Genomic DNA, 23082 nt, shown 5'->3' with positions numbered 1-23082 from the left:
GTAAGGATGCAAGGCTCTCAAAGGTGAACGGGCATCACAGTCACTGGGAGACCCAGTTGTTCAGACCCAGGAGCTTGGACTCCAACACCCGAGTTTCTGAGTCAGCAGGTGGGGCCCGGGAATCTGCATTTCACAGTAGTTGCCAGGCGATGCTGACGCTGGTCCAGCGACCACGTCTAAGAGTAGCCGCTGTGAGGCTCTGCCATCGTGGATGTGGACCGTCCTCTCCGAAGTTTGACGCATGCGTCCCGTCTTCACAGTGGAGAGTCTTGAGCAGATTCGTGACTCATAGGAAGAGAGAACAACATTCACGTGTGATAACTTAGACCCCAGAAATGGCGCTCGATTTGACGTCAGACCGAATCCAAACCCAGCCATTACTAGTTCCTGGCTCTGTGACCAAAACACATCGTCTCTCAGGCTCCCTTTGCTCATCGCTCAGATGAGAACAACAGCACCTACTTCGGAGAATCGCTGTGAGCGTCGGATGCCCGTGTTCTTCTCGTGGCGTCTGGCGCTTGGTAGGCCTTCAACCACTGATTTCAGTTTGGTCTTGGTCGGAAAACCTCAGTCAGTGATCTCCTGTTGCTGGCCTCATGGGGACATGGCACGGAATACAAGTGGGCCCTGGGGATTCAGCCAGGTAAGTTCCACGGGACGTTCCAGGAAACACTCATCTCAGGGCTGTAGGTGGGGCGTGGTTAACGGGTGCGCGGCGATCCTGTCTTTCTCTTGATCGTCTCCCGGGCTGTCTCACCTGGGTGAAGCCCCAGCACGTAGCTTCCTGTTTTACTTTGTGTGTTACCAGGAGGCCCGTGTGAGTTTGAGTGTGGGGGTGGGCGGGGGTGGATGGCTCTGCTGAGCCTGTCCCTACACCCACCGGGTGGCAGTACTGAGGGAAGCGGCATGGAGTGGCAGCGTTGTTTTAGAGGCTCGTAGTAATAATGATGCCCACCGTTTACTGTGACTCACAACCAGCGAGTCGGCCTTGGGCAAGTTATTTACCGTCTCTAGTCTGCACTGTTCTCTCCTGGAAAAGGCGAACTAGTGAGAGTGTGATGGCTAGAATCCAGGGAGATACATGTATTAAGCTCTTAAAATAGCTCCTAGCCCGTGGTGAGCACCCAGTGACTGAGAACCTTAAAACAATTTTTTTTCTTTATGTAATTAAGTTTATTTATTTATTTTAATGGAGGTACTAGGGATTGAACCCAGGATGCCATGCATGCTAAGCACATGCTCTACCACTGAGCTCTCCCCTCTCTCTAGCCTTTGTGATTTATTGAGAACCTACTATGTGTCAGGCACGCTATAGAGGTCATGCATTCATTCCCCAAACATAGGAACTGCTTCCGGTTTGGGGGGTCAGTGGTGGGCAAGACCACCTCTTCTGAATTTTTTCAAATGCCATTTCTAAAATCCACGAGGCACTGAAATGAAAATGGGCTTGTCTAGACAAGGTCACTCAGCCAGAGATTTCAATCCAGCCCCAGCGGACTCGTTCTGTTCTGCAGCACCACCCAGCAGTGACACCCTCCCTTCTCCTTCATCATCAGACCCTGATCATTATAACTTGTGTGCAGAATGAATACGTTGGTTTAATAGTTATTAAAGTAAGATAGTAGGTCAGATATGTTGTTTTCAGACATTTTGATTTGATTTATAGACCTCAGAAACAAATTTATATTCATATAATACTTCCATTATAAAATATGCAGTAGTACAGAGATTTGCATGTATCTGGGAGTTTTCTTCCTTTTTAATTTGAGTTTATAAATGGTTTGGAACAGGTTGCAGAAACATCGTCTGTTGCTCTTTTTAATATATCTCGAGCACACTGTGACACATCCTGAAATAATTTGCTTCAGAAAAAAACACTGCACTCTCTCTCTCTCTGTTTTTTTTTCCCCAAATGTAACTGTAAATATTACTTTGATGTATGTAATTGCTGCAACCATCTCCATTTGAAGGAAGACTTCTAACCCTTCCATCTCCCATCTCTTGCTATTGTCAAGAAATAAGAAAAACTGACTTAAAATGCATTATTCAAATCTATTTAATGTAAACATTGAAGAAGTCTGAGAACAGCCACAAATTTTCCTTTGCTTAATGTAATCTTGAAAATATTTCAAATATTCTGTTTCGCAGGCACTCACTTGCTCTGTTCAGGGAAAATATTTATTCAAGCACATCTTAGAATGCCGGGAAAGCTCCTTATGCCTGGCACGCAGTAGGAACTGAACGGATGTCTGGCGATTGGCTTGAGTTGAAGTTCACTGGGAGGCAAGGATTGGTGCAACACGCAGAGATCCTTGGGTACCTCCGGATGCAGAGCTTGGCAAGGTGGTCTGGCTGGGCACAGGGAGGCCCACACCCCTCCGAACAGCAGGCTGTTGCTCAGGATGAGACTTCAGTCAGTGGCAGAGCTGGATCTGACTTCAGGATTGGTCTCTTGTCAATCATTTCGTCAAGTCAGTCCTCCTCCTGAGCTTTAAGTCATGACTGTGCACCCCTTGGAGTTAAGACTTTGCCTCTTGTCTCTGCCTTTTCAGGAGCCTGCATGCGAAATAATGCCATAATTGCTCAAGAACAGTTTTGCTCAATTGAAGGACAAAAGAAACCAAATGGGCATGTGGCTCCCTCTAGACTCCTCACTTCTCAGACCTGGTGGTGAACTTGTGGCTTGATCCATCCATGATTCCTCACTCAAATCATTCAGCACCTGAAGAATGGAAGCTTCTCCCTTGGTGAATATCTCTGGGGCTGTTTAGAGGCCTGGGTGGGTGGTGGAAATAGCCCTGGCCTGAAACGCTGTGGACGCCCGGGGGCTCCTTAAAAACCTGTGCCTGTGTCACATGCATGCTCGACCCCCAGCGAGTCCCTTCTTGTTCTGGACCTTGGTCTCCGTGTAACTTCTAAGGTCACTGACAGCAATATAATTCTATCACATTAACGTTGCATGTGTGTGTGCTGGTAAGTTTATTTGCCCCAGAATCAAACATTTTACTCCTCTAATAATCAAGTAAAAATTCTAACCTATTTTTCGGTAGAGCAACGTTCTGGAATTTCAAATCACTGGGTCCTTCTTTTGTGGTTTTTCTATTGCCCCTGTGATGAATGAAAATAGATTATAGTCAGGAAATAGCAAGGAGCCGGGGGAAAAAATTAATTAATTGCATTCATTCATAGAAACAACCACCCAGTCAGATGTAAGTAATTAACATCTCACACGTAATTCCAAATCTCTCTTTGCATTTCCACTGGGCTTAAACAAAACCTGAGTTTAAAGTAACCCAATTACTTACATTTTTCTTTTTAATGTAAGAGCTTTATTTTACAAGGGGCAGCAGCGATGGGTAGAATGAGTGACCCTGTCAGGAAGAGGACGTGGGCACCCCCACATCAGCGGGGTCACTGTGGTGCCCTCCTTAAACTCTCTGCATCTCTGTGACATGGCTCTGTACACCTGCTCCATCCTTATCTCGTCTGTCCTCTGAGTCTGCCCTCTCCAGATCCTCACTACTTTTCAGGCAGGTCCAACAAAAGCCAGTTCTGTGTGGCTGAATCAACAGGTACTAATTGTGGTGAACAGTGTATGGTAGACACACCAGAAAAAGATATGCCTGCCTAGAAACTGTGAATTATTTGGGAAGAGGTACCATTAAGGTAAGATCATGAGCTGAGATCATCCTGGATTACAGTGGACCCTGTGTCCAAGGACAGGTGTTCTTAGAAGAGAAGAGAGGAGGAGAAGATGTGGAAGAGAAGGGCATGTGAAGTCCTGTGTGAAGATGAAGGCAGAGACTGGAGAGATGCGGTCACAAGCCAAGAAACACCTGGGGTCCCCCAAAGCTGGGAGAGTCAGGGAAGGGTTCTTCTCTAGAGCCTTCAGAGAAAGCACAGCCTTCTGAATTGACCTCAAACTTCTGGGCTCTGGAACTGCGGGAGAATACATTTCTGTTGTTTTATGCCACCTGATTTATGGACATTGGTTCTCATACCCCTGGGAAACTAACTCACAGAACATCTAACTTGTCCCAAGTTACAGAAAATGAATCAGACCCAGATCCCAAACAGGGCAATACAACAGGTGTAATGATAGAGAAAAACATTTGGTCTAGAAGGAAAAGGGAAGAAATGGGTTGAACCTTTAAGTGAGGGGTAGTCAAGGGAGACTTCCGCAGGGTGGTGAATGAGCACATGCAAGTACTTGGCAGACAGAGGACATGGTGAGCTGGGAGGTGGGGAGGGAGGGGGTGCAAATTACTCTGAGAGTGAAAGATGCCTGCTCCGATCTACTCTGGTCATTTTCCTCCAACTTCTCACCTTTACCTGTGCTCCCAGGTACATCCAATATGGCGGGTACAGTCTGACCCGCACGGATAAGGAATTACCATTTCATCATGAAACTACGCTTCTTTTAATAAATTTGCAGATCAAGTTCAGCTTTTTCCAGAAGCTGCTCATTCTACACACTCTTAGGGCAACTGTCGACTTCTGAGAAATCCTACAAATTGCTCCTAAGCCATAACTCTCTCTCAAGGACTTGTGCAGCTGGATTGCTGACTCCAAGATCATGCATAATAATAATACGGTGTATAGCATTATAGCTATAATGATTGTAACAACAGCTTGAAACTTAGATAAATTCACAACTTACTGGTCTTTGCCGTTTCACACATATTAGTCCATCAGATCCTCCCAACAACCTTATGAGCCAGTCCTAGTCTGTCCTCAACCCTGTTGAATTTCTTTACCGCGTGTTCAGCTCATGCTCTGTCTGCTAAGGAACTGCTACATGTTAGGTTCCTAGAGAAACACTCTGAGAGGGAGAAAGGGGTGCAGGAAGTACATTAGGGTGAGCTTCTGGAATCAGCCTCCATGGAGGGAAGAGAAGGAAGCTGGATTGGGCAGGGGGAGGAGTTGGGCTGTGCTCTGAGATTGGCAGGATGGCCTTCCAGACTGTCCCATGTTGTGGTGGGTGCGAGGCATCCTCTGTACTCCTGGGTGGACCAGTTAGTAGATGTGGGTGGCCCCAGGTGAGGCAACTCCACTCAACTAATTCCCAAAGAAGGTTGAGAGGGGCAGACTCACAAAGTCTGGTATTGGACTCCAACTCTTTAGAGAGTATGAGGACCCAAAGTCAAAATAGGTCTTGGCTGTAGTTTTCAGTAGGAGAGAATGAGAGAGAATGGACGGAGGTGGGAAGGAAGGATGGGGCTAAGGGCAGGATGACCCTGAGGGCAGGTTGTCCCCTCGGAAGGAGTGGATAAGCAAGTCAGAGAGATGCTAGTCTCCACACAATGTAATGTGGCATGGATGCAAAGGTTCAGAGCGCTCACTGGTACTTGATCTGGATTTGAATCAGGTTCTGCCAGCTGAATAAGTGGTCAATCTATCTCATCATACCCATTTTCAGACAAGGAAGGGCAGAGTTACAATAACTCCCTCACATATTGAGTGGATGTTAGTGATCAATTTCTGTTATCTAGGACTCAATTCTACTCAAAATAATCAAAGAATACCAGAGATAGACAACCAGTAGCAATGAGAAGGACAGCTGATAATTAAAGTACTTCACCCAGGCCAAACGTGTGCATTATCATCTCAGTTTTTGTGGGTCAGGAATCCAGGCATGACTTTGCTGGAGCCTCCATTTTATGATCTGTGTTGAGATCAGAGTGTCAGCCAGAGCTGAGGGCTCATCTGAAGCTTAACTGGGGAAGGATCTGGTTCTGAGCACACGTGATTGCTGTCAGGGGCTAGTTTCTTATGGTCTGTTGAACTGAGAGCCTCCCTCTCTGCTGTGTGTTGGGTGGAGGATGTCCCCCGTTCCTTGCCACATGGGCCTCCCTAATATGGCCACTTGCTTAACAAAGCAAGCAAACTAAGAAGACAAGGGGAAAGTGGCAATCTTACATAATGCAATTACAGAAATGACATATTGCCAATTGTGCCATATCCAACTGTTTAGAAGCAGTCACAGGTCTCGCTTACAAGGAAGAGGGCATGGATTACACAGGGAGGAGCATGGGTACCAGGCAAAGAGGTACTGGGGGCCATTGGAGTGTCTGTCCACCATGCATTTTGCTCACTCATTGTGTGTGAGTAGAGATGACACTTGAGTAACATCCAGAAGGTGTTTGGCAAACCTACAAACCACATCAGCTAGTCTTTCTGTAGCCTGTTTTATAACCTTCCACGACTCCTGAAAACATTGGGCCAATTTTCAAAAGTTTTTCAGATAATTCCAGAAGAGCCTGGAAAATACACAACAAACTTGTTCTCCAACTCTGCTCTTGCATGTGAGGGGCTGTTATAATCATTTTTTTTACAACAGGATGCTGTACTTCTAGCTTCCCTAAAAGGGTCACCACATTGGTTGTCACAGATAACTGCTCCGAGTGCTTCATAACTGATTTGTTCATTCCATTCGGTCCTTCAGCTGTCTGGGTGGTATATGCAAACTTCCTTGAAGTTGTGTATTTAGCTTCCTCTAAGCCTAGGAGATGTTTAACATGCTCTCTGAGCATCTGAGAAAAGCCCAGGTCCTTGGGTTTTTGACACGCCATTGCCTGGATGATGGCTACTTTTATGTGCTTGCTCTGCTGAACCCAGAAAACGTGAAGGACATGCACAGCCTTCTTGCCACAGGGTTTTTTTTTTTTTTCAAGTTTGAATTTGAAGACATTTACAAGGGCACATTTTCTCAAGCCCACGAAGCCTCATCATTCATTCCCTCCTATCTTGCATTTTTAGATTGATTGACTGGTACCTGAAGTCTTGAGCCAGTGGCCTTCCTAGAGGAACTTGAAAGGAACATCCACTCATTAACAAATGGATCACAATGAGATGTTTTAATTGCTGTCTCTCACTGACTCATGCCTCTGTGATGACCAATTTTCTGGGTCAACTTGTCTAGGCTATGGTGCCCAGTTGTTTCGTCAAAAACTAGTCTAAATGTTGCGGAGATGGTATTTCTTAGAGGCGATTAGCATTTAAATCAGTAGACTTGGAGTGAAGCAGATGACCCCACAGTGTGGGTGGGCCTCACCCAATCAGTTGAAGACCTTAAATGCAAATACCTAGGTTTTCCTTCTTGAAGAAGAAGGAATTCTGCCTTAAGACAACAACATAGAAACCCTGCCTGAGGTTCCAGCCCACTGTCTCATGGAATTTGGATTCAAGACTGCAGCATCAACACTTCCCTAAATCTCTAGCCTGCTCCCCCTGCCCTGTAGTTTTCAGACTTGTCAGCCCCCACAATCGTGTGACCCAATTTATTAAAATAGGTCTCTTTCCATATATATGAATATATATATATACACATATATATATACACACACATATATGTATTCTTTTGGTCTGTTTTTCTGGAGAACCTCAACTCAAATACCTCTAATTAAATCCTCACAACAACCCTGCACATCCGACCCTCATGTTCTCCTACTTTACAAGGACACAGGACCCCAGTCATGGAAGTCAAAGAAATCTTGGTGTAGAACCGGTTCCTTTATTGAACAGATGCCACGGAAAGCAGATATTCCACTCTATGAGGAATGGGGAAAGATGTACACACAGAAGAACTTTTGTCCTGAAGGATCCCTCTAGAACTGAGCAAGGCTTTGAGTCAGTTTCTGCTGAGGAGACTTAAGTGCAGGGACGTGTGAGATGGTCCTGTCAGGGGGCCGTGGCCCTCACGGTGGGACATCCTCTCCTTGCTTGTTGCCTGAGTCAGAGAGGAATCTGAGCTGCCCGTGAAGACAGTGTGGGCTGCTGTCTACGGGACGTGGTCTAATTGCCTGTCTGGGTTGTTGCAGTAAACCCACGCCGAGATACCTCACAGGAAGCCACCTTTGCTGGAGAGCAAATGCTGGTGATAAGGCAGGGTTTCCAGCCTTGCTCAGGGAAGGGGATTCAGTGAGGTACTGTTTAGCCTTGTGTCTGGACACACCGGGAGGCCACAGCACACCACATCTGGAGATGGTCCTGCCCTGCCTGAGTACATAGGACATGTGCAGCAGAAAGTGAGGGAAATGGCCCACATGCAAGACAGACTTATGTTCCCAAGCAGCTTCAGTGCTGGGGCCATTGCTCAGAGCCTCCTGTCTGTCTTGTCCAGTATCTCCCATTTGTGGTGTTTATAGCTACAACCCTGGACAATAATTACGGTGACAGCCAGCTAGCGTGGAAGGCCAGTTTGGTCCTGTGACTTTCGGGTTAGGGTTAGCGTTCAAGCCCTAACTATTTCACTGCCTCGTTGTGTTATCTCAACCACATTACTTAACCACTCTGGACCCTGGTTATGGTTCTACCATGTGTAAAATTAGAGGGTGCGACAGGTTGGTGTTTTCCACGAGACATCATTACTGAGTGTATCCCGAACACTTTCCTGTCACTGCATTAAAAGGAGGGGAATAAGAGTCTTGATTCAAAAGCAGCTGAAGGTCTTGTGGCAAAGTCCTAAAAGCCACGTTATAAGGGAGGGTGTATTTAAGTAACAGGCTTTGAGGACTTGGTGGCAGGAAGATGAATTAACTTCAGTGTCCTGTGCTCACTGGAGCCCCCTCGATCTTTCGCCTGGATCCCAGGAGCTCCTTAACTGGTCTCCTGGACATCAGTCTCTTTCTACTCAAAGATCCCCTGCAATTTTGTGTCTGCCATCATTTCAACTCTTCAGTTTTCTTTTACAAACCTATGTTCCAGGCAAACTGAACTTCTTGCTCGGCTGAAACACAGCACATCGAAATTCTCTTTGTCCATGTGGTTTCCTCTGCCTGTGATCCATTTCTCTTTTCTTCTTTTCCTTCCACATCCTCCCCATCATCAAACCCTCTGCTCTTCTGAGCCCGGCACAGATGCCATCTATTCCAATCAGCTTTCCCAAACATGTCTAGGCAGATGTCCTATGTCCCTCTGTGAGCTAAAACGGTTCTCACTCTCTATCTTGGTGGAAGGCAGCCATGTTTCCTAAGCCCCCACCCCATCCTCCTGTATCCTCTTTGACAGCTCCTATAAGGCTCTGCCTCATGGTCTGGGGAAGAAAATCCTCTCAAACTCAAATCCTTTCCTGAACTGAATTGAAATTGGGCAGTGGACTCTGGGGCCATCCTCAAATCAAGTATTTATTGAGTAGCTGCTATATGCTGGATATTGTCTTATGCCTGGGGACATGGGCGGACAAGACACAAAAGGTCTTAGCCTCGTGAAGCTGGCAGCCTGTGAGTGGGAACCAAGCTACTGAGCAAGATGCTCACCTCCTCTGCCTTTCTTTCTCCCCACGGCTTCCTATCTTTATTTACTTCTGATTTGAATGGCTGCCTGATTTCAGGACAGCCCACCTGGCTCTGACTTGTTTCCTTCTGATGGTGAACTGCCTGTGGATTTGTGCCTGGCTAGGACGTAGCCCTGGCCAGCTCCCTCTGGACTCCTTCAGGCCCCTGGGCTCCACCTGGGCTGTGATTCCTCCTCCTGATTCCCTGGACTCAGAGAGAGGATCTGCGTTCTTGGATGAAATGAATCAGGCTTCCATTTTTAGGAATTGCCACCTGTGTGGTCATCATCGGGGTGTGCATCTGCCATCGAAACTCTGAATTCCTGTCATTCCCCTCATGCAGACTCAGAGCAGAGGATGTATTTGTGCCTGAGAAGATCCATGTACAGAGGCTGGCGTCTCCAGGGAATTACTAATACTCGTTTATCAAGGCAGAAAATGGGCCCGGAAGACTCTAGCGCAGACAGCTGTGCCTCTAGGTTGCAGGTGCAGCGTGGGAGGGTGGGGGTGTCTGACTTTAGCTCTTTGCTTTCCCAGAGTTATAGCCTCAAAGAGCCCCAGAGCACGGGGCTTCACGGAAAGATGGGTATCTTCTGCTTGAACCTGTTAATTTTTCTGATGAGAGAACTTGCACCAGGCACGCGAGGTGACTTGCCCGCCCTGACCAGGTGCTGACGGGGGAGGCCCTGGCCCAGCTCCCGGCTCCACGTGTGGTGCCTGAGCTCCCTGTCACTTGGCCCTGGCTTCCCTAGTGCTTGTCTTCTAATTAAGGCTCTTTGTCTGCCTTCAAAATAAATTCCTTTTTTCTTTTTAATCTTCTTGAGGACAGAAAGACAAACGAAAGATAACCTAATTTAGAAAACAAGCCAGTAATCCTGAATCCTTTTATGTTCAAGTTTCAAGAAACCCCATAAAGCCTTTTTTCTTTCTTCCTTTTTTTGTTGTTGTTGTTTAAATTTTGATTCAGCAAAAGGAAACAAATGAACCAAAAAATAGAAGCCTTCCATATCACCTTTTCAAATGCTTTCTCCTTTTCTTCCCCATCTGTCTTGACTGTCAGGGGATGTAGCTCCTAATAGGCCATCGATGTATGTAATGAGCAAATATAATAAAAACAGTGAATTACCCTTTTCATAGGTCCATAGATGTATTCATAGGGGAATTTAAAATTTATAGATGGTCATGCCTGAAAGATTCTGGATGCATGATCGAAAACAACATGAAAAAAGCAGTATGTTTACCTTTTAAAAACTCTCAGAACAATAACCTGATTTGTGCCTGGTTGGTACACACGCCATAAAAACCCAAGAGTAAAAGGGACTTGACGGGCCTCCTTCTGTCGTCTGGGGGAGCGCCAGGGAGGGACCTCGTGCTTAGGTGCAGAGAATGAAGGCCCCCAAGACAATATCCTTTCCCCTGTCTCCTGGACCAACACTTCCTGACTCCAGAAGGTCCAAAGAAAGGAAGGGAAATCAAGGCAGGGAAGGGAAATGAGAAGAGAAAAGGGAAGGTCCTCGAAGGTGCCAGCTCCTGGGCTTGGCTCCACCTCTCTGCTCTGCAACCTGCAGCGTCTTCTCAGCAATCTCTCCACTTCAATCCACACCACCTTGCATTTCCCTCAATCCTTCGGCCATATTGCAGCTGGGTCTGCATTCTAAAATCTGGTGTTTCCACTGCCTGCAGTTATAGTCCATGTTCGGAATATGGCACGCATGAAGGAAAAGGACTTCCATGGTCTGGTCCCTGACCTTCTCTCCACGGTTCTCTCTCTACAGCCTCCACTTTGCACCCTCATGGCAACCATCATGGCCTGTCCCCCTGTGAGCCTGGTCCCTCCAATCCTGTCCGTATGCAGAGTAAACAGCATCGATATCATTCCCAACTTCCCAGAAGTCCACAGACTAACACCTAGTGCAAGCTCTCTTACCCGGACACACCTTGTTTTATCCTATCAGCAGCTGAGTGATGAGAAGCCTGCACGCATCTCTCAGTGAAAAGAGAGCATCACTGGGCATCTGTGTTTCCAGCTCTTAGTACGAAGCCCCACCCACAGGAAGGGCTCAACACAGGCTGGAGTGATGTGATAGAGCAGAGCTTCAACACCAGGTCCGTCCAGCATCATGGTCCTGATGAAGCAGGAGCTTGAAATCAGGGATAGTGGACAAATTGACCTAAAATACAACTTAGTGTGTCGTTTTTCTCACTTCTTCCTGTTGGTATCTTACGCTTTTCAGATGGGGAAACCCAGAGACACCAAACATATTGCCTGTGGCCACACAGCAGTAACTGCCCAGGCTGGGGTTCAGTACCAGGCCTGTCTGACTCAAAGGCCACTTCTTTCTACTGCGTCATGCCAGGTTTCATGGAAATGGGGTGAGACCAGGATTCCAGGCTGACCCCGGAGCTTACATGCCGTCCTTTGTACCCAGTTGCTTTCCCACCTTGATAAGCTCTGAGCCACAGCAGGACTAGCTTAACATTGTTTGGTGACGGTGGTTTTCAAAGCACTTATCAAAAGACAATCACAGTGGGAAAGCCAGGGTTGAATCTAGTCATTGTAACACATCCTCATATCTATGCTTCCCAGGGACTCTTCAGTGGCATCACTTGGCATGGGGTGGGGGGTGTTTAGATTTTGCTATGTTTTGAGAACATTGTGAGAATTAAATGAGACAATGCATGCAAAATGCTTAGAACTGTGCTTGAATGTACTACGTGCTCAGTAGATGTTTGAGCTGGAAATCTTTCTCAAAGTTAATTCAACAACACATTTTTTTTTCTCTTAGTGCCCAGGATAGGACAGGGACAGTTCTTGGTGTTGGAATACATCAGTGAACAAGATAAAGATTCCTACCTCCCATGGAACAAAGCAGACAGGCGTCTCTGTCCTTGGGGGAGGGAAAGCCAACAATCACGGTAGACAGAAAGATGGGTGGACAGGTGTGACTGTTTCTGTGGGGTGGTCAAAGTGGGCCTCATGGAGGAGGTGTGAGCAGGGAGAAGGCATCGTGGGTGTCAGCTCTGGGGTGTCTGCAGGAAGAGCATCCAGACTCAGGGGCGAAAGCCTGAAGGCAGAGGCAGGGCTGAGCAGCTGGGTCGAGGTGAGGAGGTAGGCATGGCTGAGCAGGCGTGAGTGCGGGGATGGATCGGCAACACCCATCCAAGGGCTTTTGGGGGAGTGAGGGTGGATGGAGGGAGGGCTGCAGACATCAGGAAGCTTAGACTTAGGCTCCAAATCAACGTGAAGCCACGGCAGGGCCTCTGACAGAGGAACACAGTGACGTGCTGTGTTTCTGAAGGCTTTTCCTGACTGCCATGTGGAGAATACTTACATCATGGGTGAATAAGGTAAGAGCAGGGGACATTTTGGGACGCTACTGCATTAGCATGGGCAGGTGCCAGCTGGACCTGGGGTCTCCGGGATGGCAGCGGGTGGGGCCAGGAGAGTTGTTATTATCCAAGTAACAACGGCTGAAACTCTGGAGTGGTCTCCTGTATCACCTCCCCTAGCTCTGCCCACAGGATTAACCTCTCCTTAATGCTGGTTCCCCTGGAAACCACAGAAAAGCAAGTTTTCCAGCATTTCATGTTTTCCTCTGTTCTGTCTCCCTTGTTTATTCGACTACTTGGCTTGGTCTGATATCACAGGCTGCTGGAGATGTTCTGCCCCACTGGAGCCCAGACCAAGCTATGCTTAGGATTCCAGAGGCAGCAGGGAGCCAGGGAGCTGAGCAGGTGCCTGGGATGCCCAGGCCGCCCTCACTGGCTGGCGACTGCCACACGGGCTGGAGAATGACAGGGCCAGGCTAGTGGTCCTTACCTGGCCTCTGCCTCATGATGTGTTTGGCATCTTTGGACCTTAAATTCTCCAGCTGCAGAGTAAGAATTCAGATGAGTTGAATACTAAGGTTCTTTTGGCTCAAACTTCAATGGATTCAGTGATTAAGTTTTCTCCCCAGCAGATGCCTGGGTGAGATGTTGGCAGGGGCCTGTTGATAGGGGCTTTTTGTGGGGTACCAGACATCCTGGATGGATGGTATGTAGCACTTTGATGAGTGGCTGAAATAAGGGTAAATGTTATCATTATAAATGTGACTGGGGTAGGTGAGCTTGTTCACGTAGAGTCCTGGAGCTGAGTCATCTTCCCTGCTCCGCAGGCATTTCTGATACTGCTGTGCACCCTGGAGTCCCCATCAGTAGACCCCCACTTGGCACAAATCTCTTTTCATCCAGAAGGTTGCACATTGTGGGAGATAAGAGTGTGCGCTTTGGAATCACCTAAGTGGCAATGCCTGCTTTGCAGCCAAGCCATCCAGCTCCTCCCTAGTCGAAGTGTGGTCCCTGGACTATTGGCTGGCTAGAAATGCAGACTCCCAGGCCCCACCCCAGCCCTACAGAACCAGAATCTGCATTGTGACAAGAGGCCGTGGGATCTGCGTGCGCTTCAAGTGGTATAGGTATAATGTGACCTTGGATAAGTGACCTGATTTTCCCCATCTGCAAAAGGAAGCCAATAAAACACTTCCTGCATAGAACTGTCACGAGAATCCAATGAGTTAATCCTTGAAAAGCCTTGTTACTTACTACTGAGTGTTACGTGTGTGCAGTCTCTAATCTGAGCGGTCCTGTGGTCACTGTTAGCTCTGGGTGCAGTGATGACAGAACTCGGAAGCATGACTGGAAGCCAGTGCTGCTCTCCGTGCACCTGCCCCAGGTATGGACCGTGGGACGTATGATGGGGCAGACTAGCGTGCGAACTCCTGGTTACTGAGCAGGTGTGCTGTCTCATGATGGAGCTGGTCACTTTATCAGCCTTCATAGTGATGCTACGATAAAGGTATGACCATCCCCACTTTACAACAAAGGGACGAGTCTTGAGGCCAACTTGCCCAAGGTCAAGTGGTAACTGTCAGTGTTCAGAGAAAGTCCCAAGTCTTTTAACAGAAAGCAGCAATGACCGATGACAGGGGCCTTCGACCTCAGACCTGCATGGGGTGGGGGCAGGGCTTCCCGGGGTTAACAGTGGTGTGCTGGGCTCGGCTCAGACTACTCCGCAGAGCTGATGGTTAAAATGTCAGGCATTCTGAGAGCCAGTAGTTAAACACAGTCTTTTGAAAAATTTAAATAAAATTACAATTGAATACAGATATTAAAACAAAGTTAATACACACTCAAAATGCATCACTTCTGAACCGTTTTAGTACATTTTGCTATTACCTAAGATCTTGGTGCTGTTTTTGTCTGCTGTACCTGTTTGATGGGAAAATGCTGCTGTGCACTTCATGACCTCACATCAGTGCTGACTTTGGCCACAGTGGGAGCACTTATACCACAGATATTGGCACATGCTGCAGATCAGGATTTGATTTATTGCTTTGTCGATAGACTAACTTAAGAAAGTGATAGAAGAAATATTAATAAAGCAGATTTCATTTAAAAGTGAGTCATGTCTTGGAAACAAACTAAATGTCCATTGACAGATGACTAGATAAAGATGTTGTATATACATATGTATACACACACACACACACATATATTATATATGTATATACATATATATATACACATTATATATGTATATGCATCTATACACACACACACACACACACACAATGGAATATTACTGAGCTGTAAAAAAGAATAAAAATAATGCCATTTGCAGCAACATGGATGGACCTGGAGAGCGTCACCCTAAGTGAAGTAAGCCAGAAAGAGAAAGAAAAATACCACGTGATATCACTCATATGTGGAATCTTAAAAAAAAGACACCAATGAACTTATTTGCAAAACAGAAACAGACTCACAGACATAGAAAACAAACGTATGGTTACCAGGGGGAAAATGGGGAGGGAAGGGGTAAGTCGGGAGTTCGAGACTAGCAAATGCTAACAACTGTATATAAAGTAGATAAACAACAAGTTCATTCTGTACAGCACGGGAAACTATATTCAATATCTTGTAGTAACCTGTAATGGAAAAGAGCATGAAAACAAATATGTGTACGTATGTGTGTGACCAAAACGTTATGCTGTACACCAGAAACTGACACAACACTGTACACTGACTACACATCAATTTGAAAAATGCACTGCAGGATTAATATCAAAAAAGAATACATCTATTTATGTATAAATGAACCGCTTGCTCTACAGCAGAAATTAACGCACCATTGTAAATCGACTATGAGTCATGTCTGTAGTTGTACCGTTGTGAATAGCAGGAAACCTGAGGTGCTATTTTCCAGCCTTCAAAACTAATTTCTGACCCAGCAGAGAAGCTGCTTACATCACCGATGGACCAGTGAAGTTCTGGCACATGCCTTTGTGGTTTCAGTTCTGTTTTACTCATCAATAGAAAGGAAAATATCCATCCGCTGAACTCAAACGAACTGAACTCTTGTCAACTGCAACCAGAGGCTGGCTAGGGACACGAGTTCAGCAAAAATCAGTGAAATCATTCTGTGAGAATCAGTTGGGTACCTGAAAATTTTTTATAAAGAATACTGGATATTTCACTATTATTTGTGAATGGTATGCCACACATCTTTAGATCAGTAAAATTCATAACAAACTTGTGTACCTATCTAAGCATACCTTTCCCTCATCTCCAGGGAGCTATCTGACAAACATTTACTAAAATTTACCAGCCCATTACTGGCTAACCCCCTGAACCACTGCCATTTACAGTATCCTGAGGCAGAATGAGCTCAGTTTAGGTGCCAGAAACATCTGTAATTAGGTCCTGGGCTTCAGCCTGAGGCACTGATTTTACTGCTCTGAGCCACACGCTTCTCATCTCTGAAGTGGGAACAGTAATAATGCATTGGCAGATGGGATGTGAAGCTGGGTACCCCGGAAAAATTAACTCTATTCTGCTTTCAAGTGTAGGAACAGAAAAGGAACACAGTCCCACAGAATGACGCAGCCCTGCTCCCCTCCCCCGGCCCAAAGTGGGTGGAAATCAGTGGGTCTCCTTATCCCCTCCCTAACATACTTTGGCTAATTTATTTTGGCAGAGGGGGAGTTAAATTAGGCTTGTTTATTTTTGGAGGATGTAGTGGGGACCGAACCCAGGACCTTGTGGTTGCTAAGCATGCACTCTACCACTTGAGCTATACCCTCCTCATATACTGATGGCTTCCTTCCCCTCTCCCTAATATGCTGATGGCATCAGTCTTCGTTTTGCTCATCTTCAGGGTCAACTCCCCCGCATCTATGGCTTATACTTGGAGGAGCTGTGAACTCAGGGCCAGATCTCAGTTCAAATACTCTTGTCTTTTCTTCCTCTCGAAAAATTATTTGTCAGCCGATGTAGGAGCAAAAAGGAGAAAAGACCCAAAATTCCCTTACAAACTACAACGTGATTACAAGTAACTATGGGATTCCCATGGGTGGGACCACAACCTGCTGATGGGGAGAGGGTGCTCACTGGAAGGTACTTTCCTACTTTCGTCTTTTTCTGTGCGAGGTACTTGGTGGGGACCCCAAAACTCTAATTGATTAACAGCTAATGTTTGCTCAGGGCATTAAAAATGAAGACTGTGACTAGTGATCCAGGAGCCAAGCCAAACTTTTGAAGCGTCAGATTTGAGTTCCCAGTAACTTCTAATGTGTGCGTGTGTGTGTGCGCGCGCGCACGTGTGCGTGTTTCCCCCTGCACCATGTATCTAGGAAAAAAAAAAGGGAGAGAGCAAACAGATTTTATACTTCTCTGGCAGCCTCACTTTGTGGTTCAAACCCTCCATATCTCTTCCTGTATGTATCCAATCAGGAGAGAAAAAATAGCTTTTCTTTTTGTTTTTAATCCTGGGCTGTGAGGAGAGGTGTGGGTAGTGAAAAAGGATGAGCAGGCTATGTTTCTTGTGTTAGAATCACAGCCTTTTCGTCGTGAAGCAAAGAGGAAATGGGTTCTCATGACAGTTTCTTAGCCATTTAAATATGAATTTCCCATACAACCCAGCAATTTCACACTTGGGTATTTACCGAAGACACATATCCACCCAAAACTTGCAAACAAGTGCCAAAAATGGAAAAAAAAATTTTCTTAAAAGCCAAAAAATGGGCAAAAAACCCCTAAACATCCAACAATTAGCAAATGGGTAGACAAAATGGGGTCTGTTCATGCAATGGAATACTGTTTAGCAATAGAAATGATGAACTATTACACATACTACAACTTAGGTAAATCTCAAACACATGTTAAGGGAAAGAAGCCAGACACAGGAGATGACATGTTGTCTGATTCCATTCACATGAAATGTCCAGAAAAGGCAAAACTATACAGACAGGAAGTAGATTAGAGGTTGCCTGGGGCAGCGGGTGGGGGTCGGGAGTCTAAGATGAATAGTAAATGGGGTGAGAATCTTTTGGGGATGATGGAAATTTTCTAAAACTGTTACATGGTGATGGTTATACATCTAGGTAAATTTACTAAAAGCCAATCGTTCAATTGTGTACTTGAAATGGGTGAATTATGTGATAGGTAAAATATCGCATAACGACTTTAAAGTTTAAAAAATCAATTTAAACAATAAACATTAAAAATTTTTAAAATAAATTTAAATTAAAAAATTAAAAGATAATTTAAAAATAAATTTAAATAAAAATAAAAGGTTTAGGAGAAAATGACATATTGCCAGCATCCTTAACTTTGATCCTTCATCAGCGAGTGTCCAGGCTCTGTCCTCATCCACAGAAAAGCAGTGAGTGGGTGCCTGCTCGGCACCACCCCTCCCCGCCGCTGGAGCTCCGTGGTGGATTAGGTCTCCCTACCTGTACCTGCAGGTCGGCGCGCACCGTGGACCAGGTGCTGTAGTCCATTCTGACAACACCCAGCTATCTCTGAAGGCAACTGCCCACCTTTTCACTCCACATTGGAGTGAACCGTAGTAACACCTATTAGGAAAATGAATCTGCTCTGGTTTTAGAGGCTTTGGGTTTTCCAGCCGGTCAGACTCCTCGCACTGCTGCCAGCACACCAGGGCTGGGCATGGATGGAGACAGAGGGAGACTCTGGGGCTGAATGGGGGTGATAATGATGCAGTTGACATCTTGTTGGAATAAAATTAAATGTTACAGGCTACCGTCCTTCTCAGAGCACCCTGGCTGCTCTCTGTACGACAGGGACCTCTCTGATTAGTTATTAGAATTGGCTTCATTTCTGCAGGAAATGTGGGGTGGGGGTGGGCTATAATAAGAAAAGAAAAGAAAGGAAAAATGAAAGGAAAGAGGACACTCAGCCTTATAAATGGGCTGGAACAGATCTCTACGATACTGAAAAAAAAATTACCCCACAAAAATTCAAAGCACAAGCAAATAAGGAAAGCTGCGTGCTTTATGTATAGAGTCTCAGGTAATTCTTTCTGTGGACTGCTGTGGTTGTCCCCATTTTTCAGATGAAGAAACTGAGGCCAACGGGTGTGCCACACCCTGCCCCATAGTGATGCATGGCAGCTGCCAGCCAAACTTACCCCTGTTCGCCTCAAAGCCCAGGATTCTTTCTACAATGTCCTGTCCTAATTTTCACTGATGGATTCTAAGTGGTACGGAAAGAAGGTAAGATTTTCTTTCACACAGGAACGGGGGACATCTGCAGCCTGGACACTCCTTCTTCCCCCTTGGTCTTCACGGCCAAGTGGGGAACTCTGTGTGTAGCAGGAAGGCAACTAAGCACGCATCCATCTTCTTACAGCCACCCCCGCCCCTCTTGGACCTCACAGCGCCTCACTGTGAAAATGAGACTCGTGAAGTCCAGAAATGGAAAGTTGCACACCCAGCCCACACAAGCCAGAGTGACCTCCATTCTCCGGGGGGTGCATCCTACTAGGAGTTTCTGCGTGTTTTTTGTGGGGGGACAGGGACTGACTGCTTTATCCTTTTCAGTGGGGTTTTAGTACCCAGAGCATCCATGTTAACACTGATGCCAGAAACCCAGGCATCATAAAGTCACCTCACTCAGACACTGACTCACTGTCACAGAATTGTCATTGATTCTATCTGGAGCTGCTCAGTGGGAGTCTGTCTGACCTCAGGGTCTGTCTCTCTCATTTCCCATAAAGGCAGCATGCCCTCCACCCATGGGACGTTGCATCTCATACCCAGAGAGTCTCCCCTGCCCAGGCTGTAAGCCTCCCCCTCCTCCACAGCCAGTTAATTCTTAATCTTCTTTCTAAACTGAGGTCCAGTTCTGCCTCCTTTAGTCCATCTTGCCGACCTTCCCTGCTAGGTGGCCTCTCTCCTGGGTCTCATGATCTCCGTGCTTAGTTCTCTCATAATGTTTACCAAGTTGTAACTACCAGCTTGCTTGTCTGACTGTCCGTTGAGAGAGAGCAAAAAGATCTTCCTGGAGAAGGCAGAAGAGCAGCAATCTATCTGAGACAGGGAGATTCTTGAGGGCAGGGAGCCTATCTCCCCTGGCTTCTAATTCTGAGCCCCAAGCTCAGTTACTGGCAGATAATTGGTATTTATTAAATGTTTGTGCAATAGGGAATGGATGGAGTCTATAACTTTATATAAGTTACGTAAGTCTTACGAAGTTGTTTAACTCCATAAGAGAAGGCTAGATCTCATTGGGGTCTTTCCATTTTGGGGTCCTTGAGACAAGGACATAGAGTTACTGCCAGAAAGGTGGGCTGTGTCTGCAGTGAACCACACCCAGCTAAGACCCACACGTGTTCGCCAGGGGGATCTCCAGCCCTTGAGTTCATTCTATCCTCAGATTCCCTACACCCATGTCAGAGCCATTGCTATTCTGTCCTCTCAGGAAGGTGTTAAGAACAAAATGCCAAGAGAAGGATGCTGCACGGATTGAAAAATAAAGGACAACTCGCTTTGCACCCCGGGCCTGGAGCCTGTGGCTTCTCTGTGAACTTCCTTTGTGCACAGCGAACAATTTCCCACCTGGAGCCTATTGTTCCATGATTAGATGCTGGGGCTCCGTGGGGAAGAGGTGAATAACTCTAAGGGTAACTGAACACGCCGCCAGTTTTCACCGAGGATCAGCACGGGGCCGCTCAGCCCAGGTATTTCTGTGATTGCAATGCCGAGAAATGTGCGCCGTTGAATGGTTCCCATCTGGGCAAAACAGGACTTGGTATTTGCAGTCTGGGTCATAAAGGCAAGTGGTTTGGGAACAATGGCTGCTTAGAGACTAGGGAAGAAAAGAGGTTTTGTCTGGAAATTTGAGTCCTTAAATTCTAGGCCTTGGAGGATTTCAAGGAGTAGAAAATGCTTAACTGGCTTTGAGCTGGACGCCTTTGTTTGATAAGCACCCCGGAGCCAGTCAGGGCCTTAGCAGCCTGCGGGTGTCATTTCCACTCTGCTGTTGGGGAGACTGAGGCTGGCGGCCATGCAGCTTAGAAAGGGGTGGGGTTGGAAAGCCACTTTGGGTGACCTGCTCTCAGGCTCCACGTTCTCTTCAGACACGTGTCATTTTGCTCATTCTTGGCTTCCGCTTGTCCTCTGAGAGCTTTGTGAGGAGGTGTGACTGTGGCAACACAGCAAGGTTAACTGTGACCCAGGCATGAGGGCCCGGGCCCAGTGGGAGAGGGTCTCTTTGTGGCCCTCGGTCTAGAGGATGAGGGACAGAAAGGGGCCTTCACGCAGCAGCAGAGATGTCTCCGCTTTGGCTGCATCTGCACCAGTTGTTCACTGAGAAAGAGCATGAGTTTGGTACCAAAGCCCCTTGTCGTGTTGTGGTAGAGGGAATCTCGGTACAGAAACACAATGTATCTATACTACGAAATTCACCTATTTTTAAGTGTAGGATTCAATGGCTTTTATTATGTAAGTTATACCCAGTAAAGTTATTAAAATATTATTTTTAAAAATCTACACTGTATGCATTTCTCATTCTGAAGAATGGATCCTCCTTAACTCAATTAGTCCGTTGATTGACTTAATGAGCTCCTGACAACAAATCCGTCAATGAGTATCTCGAAATAGATGCCTGGTTGAAGAGGGTTAATGGACTATGAGCTCCAAGATTCAGAGCGTGCCAAATCAGAGAAGCAGCCCCCTTCTAGAAGGTTCCTTTAATAAAGCTTTGTCATTTCTTCTTTCAACAAATGTTTGTTAGCATCTTGTCAGGGCCTCTGGGCAATGTAATAGGATGGTCAGTGTGAGAGTTCTGGGGTCTGGCTGCCTAGTTCAAATGTCAGCCCCTAACCTCCTAGTTGTGTGGACTTAGCGAGGGTTGGCATACACTTCTAAACCTCTGGTTTCTTGCCTCTAAATCTGGTGTTGTACCAGGATCTACTTCATTGGGTAAGAAGGTGGACAAGTGAAGAGGGGCATGGGGATATGCTAAGGGTCACACTTAGCAAGCTATGTCTTTACCTTGGAACAAATTGCAGGGGTTTTACTGGGCAGTAGAATGATAACCATCACGATATTGGGAATGCAAATGAGCCTTTCATCCCCAAAGCCCCAGGCACACTGAGACACAAAGGCGTTACACTCGCCAGGGATTTGACATGGAGCTTCCTGTGTCTGGAGTCATAAAGCCACCCAAGACTTTGCAGCGGGCCAGCCTAGCAGGCTCTGCGGATGTCTGGCAGGATTTGAGCCTTACTGTTGCAGGGAGACATTAACCAATGTGACTGAAAGCAGAGCTGTCATCCCCTCCGTGGAGTGGGGCGTTCTGCTCGTAAAGGAGAGAGTGGAGGCAGACGTGGGAGGCTGACACCCCTGGGAGGTCATTTTCACAAGCTGTGTTTGCTTTTCTCGCTGTCTCTACACGGAGTCTGGCTCTTCTGGGCTCAGCTCTCTCTTTCCAATTGACTGTTTCCTTTAGACCCGATGAGATCATGTGTGAACTTTGGAAATGAAGAGAGAGGCATTTATTTTACTAAGGGTGTGTGTGTGTGTCCGTACACGTGCATGCACTCGTGCTTGTGCAAAAGAGAAAGAGGCAGAGACAGAGACAGAGAGACACAGAGACAGACACAGTGAGAGACAGAGGGACATGGGGAGGGACAAAGACATGGAAAGAGGCACCCACATCAAGCGTCCTCCTTCTCCTGACTCTGCACCAGGTCTGTTACCATGTAAACTCCCACCGCTGACGTGGTGCAGGGGGGTGAGTTCCCATCTCGGGGAGCAGAGGAGCCAGGACAGGAAGCCAGCACACGTGACCTGCTCTGGTCCAGGCATGTTCATTCCAGCTGCTAATCTAATCTAACCTTTGGGCATAGGAAGGATTCTCCTCATCTTCCAACCATAGCGACTGAATTTGGGGCATGTCCTTGACCTGTCTGTACCTACCTGGCTGGTGGGTAGCAGCTCTGGCTTCACACCTGGGTCTTTCTGCCCAGAGCTCATGCCTCTTGCACTGTGCAGTGACCCGCCCTTCCGGGCCAGCTCTGCCTCGCTCCTGCGGAGTCTGGGGGACATTCCCTCTGAGTCCCAGGTCTCAGTTTCTACATCTGCGGAACGAGGACTTCTCTGAGGTCAATGGTCTGATTAATATTTTTTATCTACAAGAGGCATAGATTTTGGACAACAGGTTGTGCCCCACCTTTCTGTTTCTCACTCATCTTCTCACCTCTCTTCTCACCTCGGGGATGGGCACCAGGCCCCCTTCACATCCTCTGGCTGTCCTGAAGGGCCTTGAATTGACTCACACACGGTTCCTTCGCTCCTCTCTCAACAGATGGAGGGCCAGCTCCTCCCTCTTCCCCTTCCTTCCCTTTTTCCTTTTAAATATGATTTTTAAGTTATTTCTATAACATTTAAATTACAAGAATAATTCATAGACATTGTAAAAGATGGAGAAAATAGCTATGAGGCAAAACAAGAAACAACAATTAT

The 23082-nt window shown here is 46.7% G+C and overlaps 1 protein-coding gene across 1 annotated transcript in view; it reads right to left on the bottom strand.

Annotated features, from left to right (window-relative positions):
* The window catches only part of CLNK (cytokine dependent hematopoietic cell linker), a 140956-nt gene that overhangs the window by 73861 nt on the left and 44013 nt on the right, over window positions 1-23082 (bottom strand). The window contains exon 3 of the mRNA XM_072946278.1: window positions 3037-3108. Coding sequence (XP_072802379.1) covers window positions 3037-3108 — 72 coding nt within the window. The remainder of the gene's footprint in view (window positions 1-3036; window positions 3109-23082) is intronic.

The sequence above is a fragment of the Vicugna pacos genome, chromosome 2 (assembly GCF_048564905.1).
Source record: "Vicugna pacos chromosome 2, VicPac4, whole genome shotgun sequence".
Classification (NCBI taxonomy): domain Eukaryota; kingdom Metazoa; phylum Chordata; class Mammalia; order Artiodactyla; family Camelidae; genus Vicugna; species Vicugna pacos.
This window is presented reverse-complemented; position numbering and strand designations above follow the sequence as displayed.